This window comes from Carassius carassius, chromosome 2 (genome assembly GCF_963082965.1).
Source record: "Carassius carassius chromosome 2, fCarCar2.1, whole genome shotgun sequence".
NCBI lineage: Eukaryota > Metazoa > Chordata > Actinopteri > Cypriniformes > Cyprinidae > Carassius > Carassius carassius.
The window spans coordinates 43,618,908-43,637,031 of NC_081756.1; the positions used below are offsets into that span (position 1 = coordinate 43,618,908).

The 18,124-nt window shown below is 35.9% G+C and overlaps 1 protein-coding gene across 1 annotated transcript in view; it reads left to right on the top strand.

The window, feature by feature from the left end:
• Nucleotides 1-319: 319 nt before the first annotated feature.
• Nucleotides 320-18,124, top strand: part of LOC132099092 (F-actin-monooxygenase MICAL2-like) — a 48,513-nt gene continuing 30,708 nt past the window's right edge. Inside the window, exons 1-2 of the mRNA XM_059505540.1 lie at nt 320-623; nt 10,839-11,194. Coding sequence (XP_059361523.1) covers nt 10,934-11,194 — 261 coding nt within the window. The 5' untranslated portion in view covers nt 320-623; nt 10,839-10,933. The remainder of the gene's footprint in view (nt 624-10,838; nt 11,195-18,124) is intronic.

An 18,124-nucleotide genomic window follows, 5' to 3' on the forward strand; every position in this document is an offset into this window, starting at 1 on the left:
ATAGTTACAAATATAAGCTTACAGATACTGATAAATGTTATCAGTGATTCTCTGGTTTATTGTTGTATGGTGCGTCAGCATTTATAAAAAAAAATAATAAAAAAAAGCATAGAACTAGCCATCACCTGTTGCACTGCTCGTTGTTCCCAATTCTGAAATCAGATTATTACCCCTCTAGCATTGGCAGGTTTAGGTGTGTAGGAGGGTTAAGATTAGACAATTTCAACAAGGGAGGTAATAATTTGACAGGGGGTTGAAATTGGGCACACCGGAAGTCTAGAAGGCGAGTGAAATGCCTTGTCGTCGGATTGTGTCAGCAGGTAATTCAGACCGCGTCACAGGGATTTCATACAGATCAGTGAACACGAGAATAAACACTTCATTTAGACATTAGGCTCTGCCTCCACTAAAATACACAGAGCCAATAGAAAAAGAAAGCCTACTCGCGTGTCTTTTATTTGTTCCAGCTGTGGATGATGGTATATTTCGTCTCTTGTGAAAGAGCAGGTAAACACACACGCCTGCAGCTACAGTCTTTCACTTCTGACTGACCGACTGTCTGTCACACGGAGTCTCAGTCGCTGAACCTGTGCCTTCAGTGCCGCAAGGACAGACACTGAAAAGTAAGTGCCTGTTGCTTATTTCAAATAGACATTTGAGGAGCCTGTTTGTTTGTAAGCCTGTAAAGCGTGAGCAGAGTGTTTGGTGTTGAATCGCTTCTGTAGTTTCTTCTGTAGAACAGAATCATTTCTATCCAGTGAGTTCTATGACAGGTTGTTTCGGTTCCACTTCAGCTTTACAAAACTGTGTGTGTGTGTGTGTGTGTGTATGTATATTACTATATATAATTAATATTATGAATCAGCCGCCAAAACATATCGGAGTCAATATGTCTGGTTCATTTATTGATTAGATTATTGATCCGTCTGCGCAGGATAACTGATCAGTTGTCTTGATCTCAGAAGTCAGAAAGAGTTTTATTACCATGTTTACACACACACACACACACACACACACACACACACACACACACACACACACACACACACACACACACACACACAAGAAGTTAGCTTCAAGCTTCCAGTGCAGAAGAAAGTAAAATAGTTTAAAACTTCATGATAGTGCAGACATGAATTAGACAGTGGAGATGGAATATAACACCATAAGAAAAACTGAAAATTAAATAATGCACTATATACAGAAGTAGAAATAGCCTATATATAATATATATACATATATATATAGAATAGCATTCTTTTCATTATTTAATAATCAAATTAATTGTTATTAAGGGTGTGGTTACACACAAAATGCTTGTACGTCAATTATTGGACATAGAAACACCAGCAGAGGTGTGAATTTAACAGAAGGGAAGAGAGAGATGAAGTAGAGAGTCCAAAGGTAGTTACGCACTTAAAATGTATTAACATCTTAACATTCTAACAAAATATCAAACCCACTTTTCAGGGAAATCTGTTTGTTCAAATTATAAACAATTGGCACTTTCTTGTCAAATATTCCCGTCAGAATCACCTTCAGGAGAGCTTTAAGAAAAAAGGTCTAGCATCATTTGTTTGAAGATGTCATTCCGTCTCTAAAAGACAAGCGGGCAATTTTAAAAGTGTGACTTAAGTGTCCTAAAGGGTCCAGACTTTTTGTGTATTAAATATGGTCGTTTTACACCTTGTTACATCATTTATTAGAAATATTATCAAATATGACATTTAAAGAAACAGTATGTTAATTATGTTTATTTTCACTTTCTATGTTTATTCATTTGAGCTTTTATTCTGGACCTTCTAAGACTCCTTTTTAAATTTCTATTGAAAACACAACTGCTGAGAGAGAGCGGGAAGGAGGAGGTAGAGAGACGAATGATTGCTTGTTCTCAGTGTGAGAAAGATAATACTCCCTTTAATGTGTCTTCAAGGAATCAGTGGCTTGTTCAGTAACCTGCACCTGAACTTGTGTGAAGTTTAGTAGATTTAACACAACTCAATTTTCGCACAGTTTTCTTTGTCTGGATCTCAGTGAGACTTTAGAAATATAATCTAGACAGTGAATATTGGAAAGCTGAAAATTCACTCTTTAGATATTCTACACATTCACCAATTGGACTTTAAACAAAGCATTGTTTGCACCCAACCCTAAGTTTTCTGTCTGGAGATGACAATCAAGCTAAATATTGACGATGTAACCCAGTCATCTCAGTAACAAAGAACCATTGAAGATCCTTTATTTTTAAGAGTGGTGTAAATATATTACATTATAATGCATTCAAAGGGTCAGTTATGTCTTTTTGTAAATAATTGCATTTGCAGTAGCACATTATTATTATTCTAAAGCAACATAATGTAAACATAATAAACATTAGATTGTATCAAAATGTCTGTTATAAGATATGCATATATTTATGATGCACTATAAATACAGACTTTGAGTGTCCGTGTATTTTAAGTTAACTCTGGTAAAGGTTGCTCTTTATCTAGTCCTGTGCGATTTGTGATTCACAGGGCAGCCACAAAAACAGTGTCACCTTCATCTGTGGATTAGCAATGACTTCCTGTCCTGCAAAACTCTTGAGGACCTGATTCGAACTTCCTAATTATTATTTTATTTATTTTAAATGAAATGTGTGATTTACGGAGCCCCGCAAAAAAAGTAGGCTAAATCATGTGCACGATTTTCCGTTTTGTTCCCTCGATTTATAAATTGTCCGCATGATTTACTAAACCGTTCCCTCAATTTGCTTAATCATGTACATGATTTATAAATGAAGAGAACGAATTCGAAAATTATGCGGACAATTAAGTAGTTGAGGGAACAAGTGTGCGCTCGTTTAAGTACATCGAGGGAACGATTAAATGCACGTTTTAGTACATCGAGGGAACGATTAAATGCACGTTTTAGTACATCGAGGGAACGATTAAATGCACGTTTTAGTACATCGAGGGAACAATCGTGTGCACATTTTAGTACATCGAGGGAACGAATTAGTAAATAATGTGCACAATTTATATTTTTTTCTTGCATGTAATGTGCTGGGCTCCGTGGTGATTATTATTTTTTTGCAATCTGATAAATGAAAAAAAGTGCAGTTAATTATGGAATAAACTATTCCGTCAGAGCAAATCAAGCTGCATGCACCACCTTCATGTTTTTGCAAGCTCATGTAACTAGTCAGTAAATAATAAAACATTATGATTACATTGTGAATTGCTTGACACCCCTATTACAGACTCATTGAAATCACCTCAACAGATGCGATCCATTTTTGTTTTTTCAGTCCACTTAGCATTCAACACTTTGTCTGAGAAACATTCATTGCATTACTGTCTGTTTGGCTGGAATTTCCTCAATAACGGTCAGTTTTGTTGGCGACTATAGTGCAGAAGTGCAGAATCTGGATTTGACACTGCCAATGTACTCCAACACAATCATTTGTCAGAAGTTAGTCCATGTGTTACTGTTAAATAAGGAATTTCTACTGTTGATGTAAGCATAAAAATAATGTGGAAAGAATGCTTTTTGGCAGAACATGAAAATGATCTGGTTGTATGTAAATCTGGATGTCTGGGCATCTGATATGTACTTCTATATTTATTTTTATACTCTGATCTGTTTAAATGCTGGTCACAATGTCACCTTATTTGGTGTGTTCAAAAAAATGTCAGTTGATGTAAATACTTCGTTAACTACTTCGTTATTACTGCTGTTCATCCTTTGACATTAGTTACTTGAAGAGTTGGGAATACTTGGACTTCAACTCAAACGCGGACTGTGATTATGAATGAACTTGGATTTGGATTGAGTTTCATTAGAACTTGACATGGACTCATACATATGATTCCATGTCGTATAACATGAAAAAAAAAAGTTAAAGCATAAAATTAAGACAAAAGTCTTAAATAAACATCTGCCACACAAACTCAATTGGTTAAGGACTAGGACTCGACAAGGTGGACTCAGAGCCAACACTAGTGATTTAAACAAAGGATTATTCACTGTGTAACTTGTCCTGTTACATTTGTATCAAAGCCTGTTTCAAAGTAATTGAATCTTTAAATTTAACTTTTAATCTCAATTCCAAGACATATACTAAAATAGTCAGAATTGCGAGATATAAACTCGCAATTGGAAGTTTATGTCTCGCAGATCTGACTTTGTCACAATTCTGAAAACTGAGATAAACTCAAATTCGGCGTTGGTCAGATCGCCCAGAGTCAAACTCCCAGCGAAGGGTCAATTACAAGTTTATAACTTTAATTCAGTTGCAGAAAAAAGCTTCCATACATTTGTGCCACAAACGTTAATGGTACCTTAAATCATGCGGCTTGTTGAGGAAAGTTGTGGTGTTACTTTTTAACTCTTTCCCCACCTTTGACAGAATGATTTCCTTCCCTTCTTAGCGTTACATGTGTCACTGAAGATGTTCTGTTGCAAGTCCTCTCAGCACTGGATTGAAAGTGCATCTACTGGCAGCACAGACTCAGTTGTAATTACTGGTTTTCAGTAAAGCTTGATTTAAACACAAGTTTGGCGTTCAGGGAGTTTGTAAATGGTTTCTAAACTCTGTAGTCAGACACACCACATAAGCCTTCATCCTAAAATAAAAGCAGCATTTCACCATGAGCTCATCATCAACTAACACAAAGGGTTTTAATGCATCACACTCAACATAATATTTAGAGTCTCCATAGCAACTGGATAAAGACATGACAAGTAGCACAGACACCAGACTGGAGCCATGTTTTAGATTAGACCTATGAACTTTCCTTTTCCCCTTGTAAAAACACCTTTCCTTGAGTCCCAGCTTCCTTTCCAGCAGTTTAGGAAAGTCTCGTTAATAGCCAGATACATTTATTTTTCTTGCTCAGACAATTAATATTCAGTAATATGATCAATTTAACTGTACTGACTCTGGATGAGAACAAAATCTGAACTAAATTGAGCTGGATAATGATGTGAGTCATTGAATTGAGATTACATCTGACCTGACTTGAGCTGAATAATGACTTTATTGTTTTCTGTAGAGCTGGTTTATAGCTGAAATTAAATTTGGTTAATAATTGATTAGTTTAGAACATTAACATTGTTATTTCCCTGTTTATAAATGTGTAGCTGCTTCGAAACAGTCTGTATTGTATAAAGCATGCATTATGTAAAAAGATGCGATTTGACTGATTTGACAGAATGAAAAGCTCAGGTTTAAGATAAGTATCACAAAATTTAAATGGACAAAACTTGCTTAATTTCGAAATGCACGTAATTTTTGATTGTAATGAAAACCATAGTATTAAGTCACCATTAAATCAAATTCAATTGACAGTTTTTATTTATTTGTATTATTTTACAAATCATGCACTATGGTATAGTGTATTGAGGTCCTCATAACAAAGTATTGCTCAGATAACTTTATTAATTGATAATCTGTCTTTATTAAGACAGATTATTATTAGCCTGGGTTTAATATATTCAGTGGTACTTAGTGTATATTTAAAAAAAAATTTTTTTTACTATTTTACTCTAATATAATTTTACTGTAATGATAATTTTTTGTAATTATCATTACTGTTATGGAACATTTTCTGTTAGATTCACTAACATATTCTTCAAAGTTAAAGAATGAGGCTTTTTTTATTAAAAACTATTTTTATAACCATCTCTGGAAACCGTTATCCTCCTGAGTGCTTTGCCAAACTTACACGAGTGTCCTAAGATATATTTCCTTCTGGAAAGGGTCAGGCTACTTCTAAGACGGCCCACAGCTGCTCTGTCTCGCTCTCTCACTTCTGTGTGAATGAATGACTTTCTTAAGAGATTTTCACTGAGGCCACTTAGATAACACACTGTTTGTACTTTGTACTTGCAAGACGGCTTCCTTTTCTCTTGGCAGTCTTTCGTGAAGCAGTGTCTTTCCTGCAAGTGTGAGACACTGGGAGCCTGTTTGCAGCTTGGGGAAAGGTTGAGCCCATGAGGGATGCTGGGAAACATTGTTTTCTGAGATTGCAGGCCTAATGTCTTCTTATCAGATGGGAGTTCCTTCCTGGTTTTCTTTTGTATAGGGTGGAAATTAAGTCCGTTACGTTCAGCTCTCAGCTTTCTCTCTGTTTCCTCACTGACATCAGCTTCCTTTTGTTTGGTCTGATAGCTGGAAGCTCTCTACAGCAACCACGGCAAGCTGCATGCTTCATGTGTGAGATCTGTCTTTCTTTAAGTCATATAGCCGGTGGACTGTGTCTTGGACTTTTAATGATAATAAAGGGTGTGTGGACTGTGACTTAAGTTCATCAAACTGGCTCCACACATGAAAACTAAATCAGTGTCTCACGTATGATTAGGCATGTGATTTTCTTTTATGAATATATCACTGTAAACCCTAAAGCTCAAAGTAATTGTAACGAGAATATCAAAGCGGTAGTTCAGTCATTCTCATTAACTGTTTGAGCCACTGTGCATATATATATATATTAACTCATTTTACTGTATTTTTGATCTAATAAATGCAGCCTTGATTAGCTTAGATTTCTTAAAAAAACATATATATTCACGTTTATTCATAATACACAACTTGAAATGTATGTAGAATTATGTAGAAATTGAAGGCGTCTGAGGCAGACCTATTATGAAGACATTTAACATCAGTGGAATTCCCATCAATGCATTAAAAAGGCAAACTTGATAGTATTTTAATAAGTGCACTGCCACAATTATTCCCAGTAATGTTTTCCCTGTTGTGTGTGCATGCTGGGATACATGTTTGTGTATGTGCACACATTTTACTGGTGTTCTGTGGGTTAGTGTCGTCTGCCCGCAGTGGCCCTTTCCATTCTGTCAGATGGTGAAGTCATGGTATGTAAGTCAGCACAATGCAGATTCAGCTGAAAGAGCAAACGGAGGGAGCGTGTGTGCTTCCTTCCACTGCTCAAGAGGAATGCCTCTGCAGATGGATCTAATAGCTGTTTTCTTCCATCCTTGAAGCATCCTTGACATGCCAGCCACTCAGTTATAGTTATTGACACATTTTAATTAAGCCTTTCAAGCAGACATTCTCAAAAAAACACATATTATAGCTGCTATGCGTTTGGATGCAGTAGCTGCTATTGTGGCTAAGAAGTTGCATCTTTGTAATGCTTTAACAAGTTTTTTTGCAATAAAATAATTCAGCTGAAAGTCTCCAGCTATGTTGGATTAACATGCTATTGCTAACATAGTATTCTTACTATTTCTACACAAAGTGTGTGTACTTTCACAGTATGCACATTTTGTGCTTGCATGAAAACCTGGGTAACTTGTACATTTACCAAATTGTGCAGTATACAACAGAGATAAAACAGTGCAACCTTTTGGATTATTCACTGAGAACAAAGAAAAGAAAAATTAGGGAGGTCGAACAGTCTTGAAATCATAATGAAGAAAAAAGCCTGTTTAAAGGATCTCAACAAGAAAACTTTAAGTAGTGTGGCATCATTTATTTTATTATCTTCTAGAAAATAATAAGCAGCGATGCAGTTTTGATAAAACTTTTTTTTTTTTTTTTGTCAGCCAGATTGAAGTCATGTGGTGCAACGAACACACTTATGTAGTAATGGATTGTAAAATATAATGCGAAACAACAATTCCGAAACACTTTATTATTATTATATGATTCAGCATGATATTTGTGAATACATTTAAAAATACACTGAAAAAGCTTTTTGAAAATATACAGATTAATACATACATTTTCATGTATTCAAGGTTTATGGAAAATAAGTAATGATATACTTGAATGCACCACATGACATGAATACAAATTGTACAAAAACTTTGCACATTTCAAAACCATTTTCCTTTTCATTATTATTATTTTTCATTGTTTTGATGAATGATTCAATGATCCATAAATAAATTGGTTATTTGGAGTACATTGAAGGTGTTTGCAGCCTCATATTTTTCAGTTGTGTCAACTGCTTTGCCTCTGCAGAGCCTGTTTTTTACAGTCACGCAAATAGTGACTCATATCTGTGTATGTGTGCTCTGATGCACAACTATGTTCGGCTTCTGGCTGCTGGAATGCAGTGTACGCCAGCATTAGTGCGTCTGTCTCCAGTGGACTTCATCTAACACCCACATGACAAGAGCTCACACATCCCCTCACTTGGACCACCTCTAGCAAAACAGTGTCCTATAAACACACCCAACTGAGATCTGGCCTCACTAGAGCTGCCATCGTGCCTCAAAATGCAGACTGAATTGTCTGTCTCACTGTAGAAGTAGATATTTAATAACAGTATTAATGGTGTATACACATACTGCCTATGTTTCAACTCCAGGTTTGTTTTTAAAGCAGTAGTTCACCTGATAATTACAATTTGGTTTGCGTTTACTTATCCTCATCTGTTTCATTTTCTTTATGTTCAGTCTTTTGCATAGACAAACTAAGTGCCTTGAGATTTTTTAAAGTTTAATTTCAGCTTATTGGTCATGCTGAGCTATTGTATTGTTACGTCTTGTCTGTGTTGTTCTGTCTAAAGACTCTTATTGTGAAGTTTATTTGGTTCTGTGGTTGTGTTTCCTGTTTCTTGGTTACTTAAACTCTTGATTTGTTTCTATAGTTAAAGATTGAGTTCACCTGTGTCTTGTTTAGTTTATTGTTAGCCCTGTTGCCCTATGTTTTTAACTTCAGTTGTCAGTTGTTGTCTTTGCATTTGTTTGTAATGCTGATGCGGTTATGGTCTTTTTCCCCAAAGTGGAGAGCAACATATCTCTGTCTTTCCCTTTGTACCATTAGACACTGACTCACCACAAAAATCAAGAGGATGTCCTGTCCCAAAGAAAAATGTGTTCTGGAGTATAATGAGTCTAGTATTAAGGGCAACTCTACATCTTCATATCCAAACAGAAAAGCACAAGATTTCTTTTTCAGCACTTTGCATATTATGGACATTTTGTATCTAATAAAATATTCACAGACTGTATGTGTGTGTATAATTACAGTAAAGGACTTTTCTATGTGGTATTAGGTTTATTCTTGAAAGTGTTCTTATGTTTTGTGACATCTATAAAGTGTGTTTATTATCTAAAGGAAGTGGAGGGGCTTTGAAATCTTATAAGGGAGTCTACTAGAATACACACCAGTGGAGTTTGTTGCCAGGGTAGCGATGTGTCCCCAACTGCCTACAAAAGAGCACCTCTGTCCTGTTCACAGTTCAGCAGGGCAAAGTTGCAAAACAAACAGTTTTTTTTTTTCTATGCACTCTGCAAAAGTGCACGGCTGGCAGTCTGGTTAAATCAGCTGTTATCTCCAGTCAACAGTAAGATTCTGTGAATGGATTATCTGATGTATTCAACGTAAAACCGCTGTCAAGATGTAACCGGTACAGGCTGTGCTTTTTTCTGTCCGTCAAAAAACAAAAGAAACAAGATATTTCATCTTCTGTTGTTGTTGATGTACTTTTTAATGAACCCGATTACATCTTAAGGACTTTGTTTCTGCAGTGTGTGTGGCCTTCTGGCCTATTCAATAATATAGTATGGCGACCTACATTGCAGTGGATTTAAAACAAACGGCATTTACATTTTTCCTGGCAGCCACGTCAATGTGTGTCAAAGATAAAGCTAAAAAAAGAATAAAAAAAATGTATAAAAGGCATGTGCAAGTTCTTAGAAATGTAGTCAGTAGCCACATTCAGATGGTAGGCTACTTGCTTCTCATGTGAATCTGTAAAAACAAAATTTAGTTTAAAAATAATTATACGTGTTACAGTGTGTACTGTATGTAATACCTATTTTAAAATCATAAAAAATGCATACCTGTTGCTGCCATAACAATGACCCATTTCAAATGTTTACGTGCATTTTTTTTTGTTTGTTCTTAACAGCTCCCACTCACTGTGGTGGAGCAGCTGTGAAATATTTTTCTTGTAAACACTTTCCAGCATTTCAGTAATAAATATGCGTGCAAATTACAGTGAAGTGCAACCGTACGGTGTTCAGCAGTAGTCAAAAAAGATTTAAATTGTGAATTTTGAATTGATTTCTTCTTGTAAACTCAAAGATGTGAATTCGGATGGAAATGACCTTCATGTTTGTCAAAAAGCAATAGGTAATTCGGCTGGGGATTTTTACACGGTGGTGAGAGAAAAACACCAACGTCCTGGATTCAGACAGCAATAAAATCACAGACCATCCCCTGTAAATACTGCAAAAAGCTTACTTCCAGTGATAAATAATTACTGTCCAAATAGGGCTTTTGTATTCATATTTTTTTTAAATATTTTTTTTTATACAGTTTTCAAGAAAAGTCTAAATTGAATAACAATTATTAAAGTGTGGTGTAAACATTAAACAAAAAGTTATTTATTTTCTTTACACCTTCAAAGGGTGTACACCTTAATCACTAGTAATATACAAAGTTTTATATATTTTATTTATATATTTTATTTTACCTGTATAATGAATTATATCTGAATTACTATTTTATAAATATCATACTTTTTTAGGTGTACCATATGACATTTTACACCGCTAACCTTGCCTTTTCATTAAAGGGTAAAACTGATCTGTTATTTTTAGACATGTTGACTCTGACACATGGTATTATTTAATGTTTTTTTTTTCTTTCATATTGGTTGCATCACACGATTTTAATTTGCCAGAAAAAAAATGTATATTTATTTTTATTGTATTATTTTCTAAGAATTAATAACAAAAGAAAAAATAGGAGCGTCAAGTCATTGACCTAACTTTTTTAGTAGTGATGACGTGACAAGTTTTGAATGGCCAAGCCTCAAACTGTACTTTTTTTTATTTTATTTTAATTCAAACTAAAATACATTTAATTCTTTTTTCAGATTTCGCAATGGGTGAGTAGACCGAAGTGTGGGCGTAGCTGTTCAGTGGAGCAAGATATCACAAGCATAGTGTCCACATTCTCACAAAATAGACAATGGGCAAAGCCGAAGATGAGAAGAACCAGACAGGACGGCTATTTGAGAACTTTGTTCAGGCCACTGACTGCAAAAGCACCCTGCAGGCCTTCAATATTATGTGCAGTTACCTTGAGGTTGACCCTCTGGAGCACAGCACCTTCTACAGCGGTCTGAAGAGCACGGTGACCTGCTGGAAAGCCAAAGCCCTTTGGAGTAAGCTGGACAAGAGAGCCAGCAACAAAGAGTACAAGAATGGCAAAGCCTGCGAAGGCATTAAGGTAAGCTTGCAAAAAGCCAAGACAATAACAATAATGGAAAATGTTAGAAAGTTTAAATGAGCTGGTAAACCTTTGTTGAGATCTTCATAAACCACACATTTAGGTGTTTTATAGATTCCATCTCAGATTTTCCTTGATTTTTGTATGCAATGACATCGATTTATACTGTATGACATCATGGACACATATTGTTTGTTAGACGAGTGCTCTCTGACTCTTTTATTGTAGTTTAATTGTGGTGTGTGGTGAGGCAAACATCTACTATTGCTCATACTAACACACAAGTCCTGCGCCATTTGTGCTACTGATAATGAATTCCTCACATTTGTGCAAATGCCACAAATTTCGCATTCCTCCTGATGCAGTAACAAAAACTGATCCCACACTTGAGTATGCTTACTTTCTACTACGTGAAGAGCTGTACGCATTAAATGAGTAATATGTGCAAATAGAGTGACCGTTTATGGATACTTTACATTCCTACTCAGGCTCATTGGAAATACGTGCCACTGTCTACATTTCTGCAAAAGTACATATGCATACAAATCGCTGCAGTTTTCAGTAGTGATGGGAAGTTCGGATCATTTTGCTGACTCAGATCGTGGAATCTCGTACAGCAAAATGAACGAATCCTTTTCCCAAGTCATTTCATTCATTTTTGTAGAATATAATTAAAATGTTACATATTAATAGCCAAATTCCCCAGCGCATCTATTTACGCAAACATTGATCACACTTCAAATTCAGTCACATTTAAAGTCAAAATTATAATGCAACAAAAACCAAATTATACTTGGAGACACTCTCCAGACATTTGAATTCTCTACCGTCCAGTATGAACCTGAAGCATCGCAGCTTCAGTGCATGTACCAGCTTAATATAAATGTGTCCGTCACGTATTGAACACGAGGTTTAGCACCACTCACTGGACGTTTAACTTTGAAACTGGCATGAAACATGCAGTAAGGGTGTTGCAGAAATGTCACCTCAAGCACATATTTCCAGTGAGCCTGGGTTCCTACGATCCCATAAAACTCTTAAAAATAAAGCCTCTTTATTGGCAGATATGATTCCATGAAGAACCTTTAGGATTTATGAGATGTTTCCGTTTCACAAAAGGTTATTTTAAGTGGTTTTTTTTAAAATTCCCTAAAAGGTTCTTTGGGAAAAATGGTTCTTCAATGGCATAACTGTGAAAACTTACTCTATGGAACCTTTTGTTTATCCCACAAAAGAGGAGTCAGCTTGTTTTTAAATGCTGCTAAACAGTGATGCTGGTGATGTTGCTATTAAACATTTCCAATGTAGTGGGTATAGCATGTCTCTGATTGGGTTTAAAATACACACATGGATATTTGTAAAATTGACTTTATTTTTGATCAATAAGTAAGTTATTTTCTAATATACTGTGGGGTCCATATCACCCAGAACACCCTAGCAACCGCCCAAGCATTGCACTGCAGAGGTGTCAACTTACAGTTCACTCAAAAATGTCATCATTTAATCACCATCATGTCGTGTAAGCTCAATATGCAAGTTTTAAACTCAAGAATAAACCTCACTGCTTCTTGCGTATCAAGCATGCACATTTCAGCTTATGTTAGTGTGTTCTATGTGCTTTATCTGTATTGATCACTGTTTACATGTGAATAAAAGCTCAATTAAATCTGTTCATCATATAGAATTTTTTTTTTCATTAGAAGACTTGGAATCATATGGGTTGCTTTAAAAAAAAATTATGTAGTTATTGAATCTTGAAAACTTAGGCTGCTTTGACTTTTGATGGATGGATGGGTGAAAATGAGAAAATATTAAAAATATGGATGAATATGGATTTGTGTTCCCATAAGATAAACGGATGTCTTCGGAATGACATGAGGGTAAATAAATGATGACAATTTTCATTTTTGGGAGAACTATCCTTTTAAATTTAGTCTTAATATTTCTTATGCATTTTTGCTTATGCTTAAAGCTTATGTATAATAAAATCATAAAAATAATAACCTTTACAATTGCACATCTTAGAGCCCTTAATATCTAAAAGCCTCTCTTGGGATCAGTGTACCAGTGAGTTACACTCATAATAACACTCTCCCAAAGACAGCATCACTCAGCAGATCTGATTATTTAAGAAAATCAGACTCTTGGCTGGTTCATTATGAGAACTTCCCCCTTCTCACACACACACACACACACACACACACACACACACACACACACACACACACACACACACACACACACACACACACACACACACACACACACACACACACATACACTTTGAAAGGCTGCATGGAGTCAGGCCCAGCTTATTGTTAATAAGCGTTTAAAGTGTTTCAAAGAGCATAATTAAACAAGTGCACTTCATACAAGCAATAAACGGCCCACCAACGTTTGTGGTGTGAAGCATTGCAATTATGCAGCTCTTTTTAATGTGTAATTTACCTCTTTGTAATAAAGATGGTAATTACAGTATATACAGTAGTCCTGATGAGGGGCTGTTCTGCACACTTTAATCAGAGCCAGAACAGTGTTGCCTGATGGCACTGTTTCAGACAAGCCAGGTATGCTGTAACTGCAAAATGGTTCATAAGATAATTTAAAGAGTTGTATTAAGTATTTGGCCCTCACTAGTTTGAAGTTTTAGGGTTCTTTCCATCCATCATTGATCAGACAAACAGCTTGTCACACGCTGTTGGTTGAGTCAGAGGCTGCCTTTCTGAATTGCTGAAACAGAAAAAGCAATGTTTTGAAAGCAACAGAGAGTGTCTTTACTTTTCTGGAATCCAACCTCCATATAGTTTTGCACATTAAACTAGCGTAGGAAAGGTGTTTTAACATCCTGATGAATAACAGACCATCTGCCCCTTCATCCTGTTGTGACTTGAGTTGCGGGGGGAAAAAAGGTGTGGTTTAGGAAGAGTGACACAAAATCACTGAGCCTACAACTGTCTGTCCAGGATATGAGCTCATTCTCTCTTTATCAACCAGTGGGCCAGCTCAACTGCCTGTTTTATTGTTTTATACTGGCTTTATTACTATTACAGAGAACTCAGAGGCTTTATCTCAAAGTTTAGACAGTCACTGCAAACAAAATAAGCAAAAAGAATTTTAACACAGGCAGTGAGTGCTTTTTGATTTTTGATTCCTGTGTCATTCATATTAACACACACACACTATATATATATATATATATATATATATACATACATACATACATACATACATATATATAAATTATATTTGGTGAATTACTACAGAGGTTTCAGGAATAGTTGATTCTGATACACAATTTTAGCTGTGCCAGTTTCATGACTTTTTTATTACGGTCTTTTTAAAAAAATTTATAATAGCTCCACATATTTGAATGAAGTCTCCAATTGCTCACCAAGGCTGCATTTATTTGATAAAAAATACAACAGAACCAGTAATATTATGAAATAGTATTGAAACTTAAAGGGATACTGTAGTTCACTTTCAAATGAAATTTTGGTATGTTTTAGCTTACCTCAAGTACATCCAAGATGTAGGTTTCTTTGTTTCCGCAGTATTTCCCATTTTGATATTTTTAGGTCAAACCGTTCTTGTCTGTGACTCATATAATGGAGGTCTATGGTCACCACCTCAAAGAGCATGCACAGAGGAGTCCAAATTAAACATTTCCCCATCGTAATTACACATTGATGACCTAAGACACGAAACGAGCGGTTTGTGTAAGAAAACAAACAGTATTTATATCATTTTTAACTCTTGTACACAACCACGTCCAACTGATCTGAGGGCGCAAGCACGGAAAGCGCCGGAAGTGATCTCTCGCGCATGAACGTCACTCATTGTTTCCTGTTTACCACACGATACGCCACCAATCTGCACTGGCGGAAATATAATGCAGTAATTGTAATTAATTAATTTGTTTATAATGCACCCTATAATCGTTGCGATTATAATAAACACAACACATTGCTCATTCTATTGACAGCGTGCCATTGGGTCCCTCTGGCATTGGACGTCGCCTCCAGTTTACATTATATATTTTTTAATAATGTAAAAGAAATTACTGTCATGTTTGATTAGTTGCATCCTTATTAAATAAAAGTATAAATTTAAATAATAAAAAGTCTGACCCCAAAGTTTTGAACAACAGTGTATGTCCAAACATATATTAGCATTTGTTAATTTTAGTATGATATGGAACGTCTGTTTAAGTTATTGGTCCCGCAGTGAGGTGGTCTCTGTTCCACTGGGCTTTGGGCAAAGTGACTTTTGGTTCAACACATACCGTGGCTGTCAATAGAAAGTCTCATCTGGTAGGTTATGCCACCAGTTCCTGTCCTGTAGACTTTTCCATGAGATAAAAGAGGCTGAACTAGCCTTAAGTGCCAGTGGTGTGATGGGATTTTGTAACGGATGTTGGCCTGTAAAGTGTTTGGCTGGATTTTAAATAGAGGACATACTGAAGATTTCTTTATTTCTCTAGGTTGCTCTTTCATAGCTTTCATGGCAAATCTGAGAACAATTTGAAACATTTTTGAGATCTCTTGTAAAGGGATACTCCACCCCAAAATGAAAATTTTGTCATTAATCACTTACCCCCATGTCGTTCCAATCCCATAAAAGCTTAATTTATCTTTGGAACACAATGTAATATTTTTTGGATGAAAACTGTGAGGCTTGTGACTGTCCCATAGACTGCCAAGTAAGTTACACTCACAAGGTCCAGAAAAGTATGAAAAGTATCGTCAGAATAGTCCTTCTGCCTTCAGTGGTTCAACTGTAATTTTATGAAGCGACAACAATAATTTTTGTACACGAATAAAACAAAAATAACTACTTAATTCATTAATTTATCCTATTTTGTCACTCCACATCAGCGTAGCATCATTTTGGAGAATCAGAGCAGAACGCAGGCAGCTTACACTCTTCTGTGTCAACTGGGCTGTTTTCTTTCAAATCAAAGCGTAAATATATACGTAGAAAACATATATCTTTGTGGCACGGATTTTCTGGACCTTGACAGTGTATTTTACTTGGAAGTCTATGGGACAGTCACAAGCCTCACGGTTTTCATCCAAAATATATTCAATTGTGTTCGAAGATGAACAAAGCTTTTACGGGTTTGGAACGAAATGGGGGTAAGTGATTTAATGACAAAATTTTATTTTTGGGGTGGAGTATCACTTTAAAACTCTGGTGGAAACAGATATTGCTAGATTTTTTTTTTCTCAAGTAAGACAAACAGGAGGTATAAGCCTCCATTTGCGCTCAATTTAATTTCATTATGAAAACGTCTAATTTCATTACAAAAAGTATTTTGATACTTCTATTACAATGGGCAACCAAAAACATGTTTGATTTTGAGCACCCACTGATAGACAGGAAACAGCTCCATGCTGACTCGACAGGAAACTTCACCACTGGATTACTCTTCTGTTCGGTTTCAGGGTGGGGATGAGCAGAAACAAAAGAGTTATCATTGTGTTCATATCTGCTCTGACTGATGGAGCGTTTCATTAGTCTGTGGGGATGGTAAATGGGGATGGATTGGTTGCGTGGCTCTTTTCTGAATAGGCTGCCTTTGTTCATTCTCTGTGGCTTTTAGTTAAGGTAAAGTCAAACAGAAACTGTGCACCTGGCCTGTCAGTCTGTTCTGGTGGTAACTGGTCCAGCCAGTGTAATCAAAAGCAGCAGTACAGAGACAGACCTGTCCAGACAGTGCAGTGGCCACCTGTGTCTGCCAGCCTCATACCTGCAGCACTGATGAATAACAGATCTCCCCTCAGGCATTTAATACATTCTTGTTTTCTCTGTATGCATTCCTCCAACCCCAATACTTTCACCACTACTGCAACACTGCTGTATAATATTTGTAGCCCCGCAGCTCACAAACACACTCCTGTTGATAATAGAAGTCTTGTTACTTCAGATACAAAATGTATATTCATTTTTTTCAACCCTGTTAACTCACAAATATCCAAACAGTTTTGTTGATACCTGCAATCTTATTTAAAATACAGAATTTCTATTGATTCTTTCAACCCTGTTACTCACAAATTCACAAACAAACTCCTACTGATACTCCTAATCTTGTTACTTAAAAATACAAAATTGGTGTTAATATATTCAGCCCTGTTACTTAAAAATTTACATTTTGTAGACTCATTTTAATACCGTTAAGCCTCTTACTCAACAGTACAGTCACATTCCTATTGGCACTGTCAACCCTGTTATTCACACACACAAACACACAAAAATGTCCCCACAAGGTCAAAATTACAGGTATTTCTACCTGGGAGATTTAGTCAGTTTTAACTTCCTTCTGAAAAACTGGGAACATTCCCCCCCCCAAAGAATATCTAAGTAATGACACACACACACTATACTTTCAACCATGTTACTTACAAATATGGTCGTCATGATTTTGCCAAGTACAACATGTTCCAGGATCAACATCTTTTGTTGATCCTGGATCAACATTTTTATTAAAAATATAGACTTAACCCAATCCCTACCCCTAAACCGAACCCTATCCATAATTTATTCCTAAAATCAGTGGGAAATGATAGCTGATTAACAAGGGTGTAGAAGAACCTAACCCTGATTGTAAGCCTAAAACAGATCATTTCTAAAAAGTTATATCTCATTTCTGATTGGTTGATTGGAATGTTGTTCCATGATCATCAAAAATGTTGACACACATTCTAAATGTGGTGATGCCTTATTATACTAATAGTACTGTATATTAGTAGTCTTAAAGTATTAGACAAGCAGATTGCAACCTTTTAAATAAAATGACTACTTTTACCTTTTATCCCCACATGGATGTTTGGTCTGATTTAGATTCTGACAGATTTAGACTTCTGACAATTTTGAGCCAAGAGTTTAGCTAAGTAACCTCTCACACACACAAATATATATTTTTCTAAACTT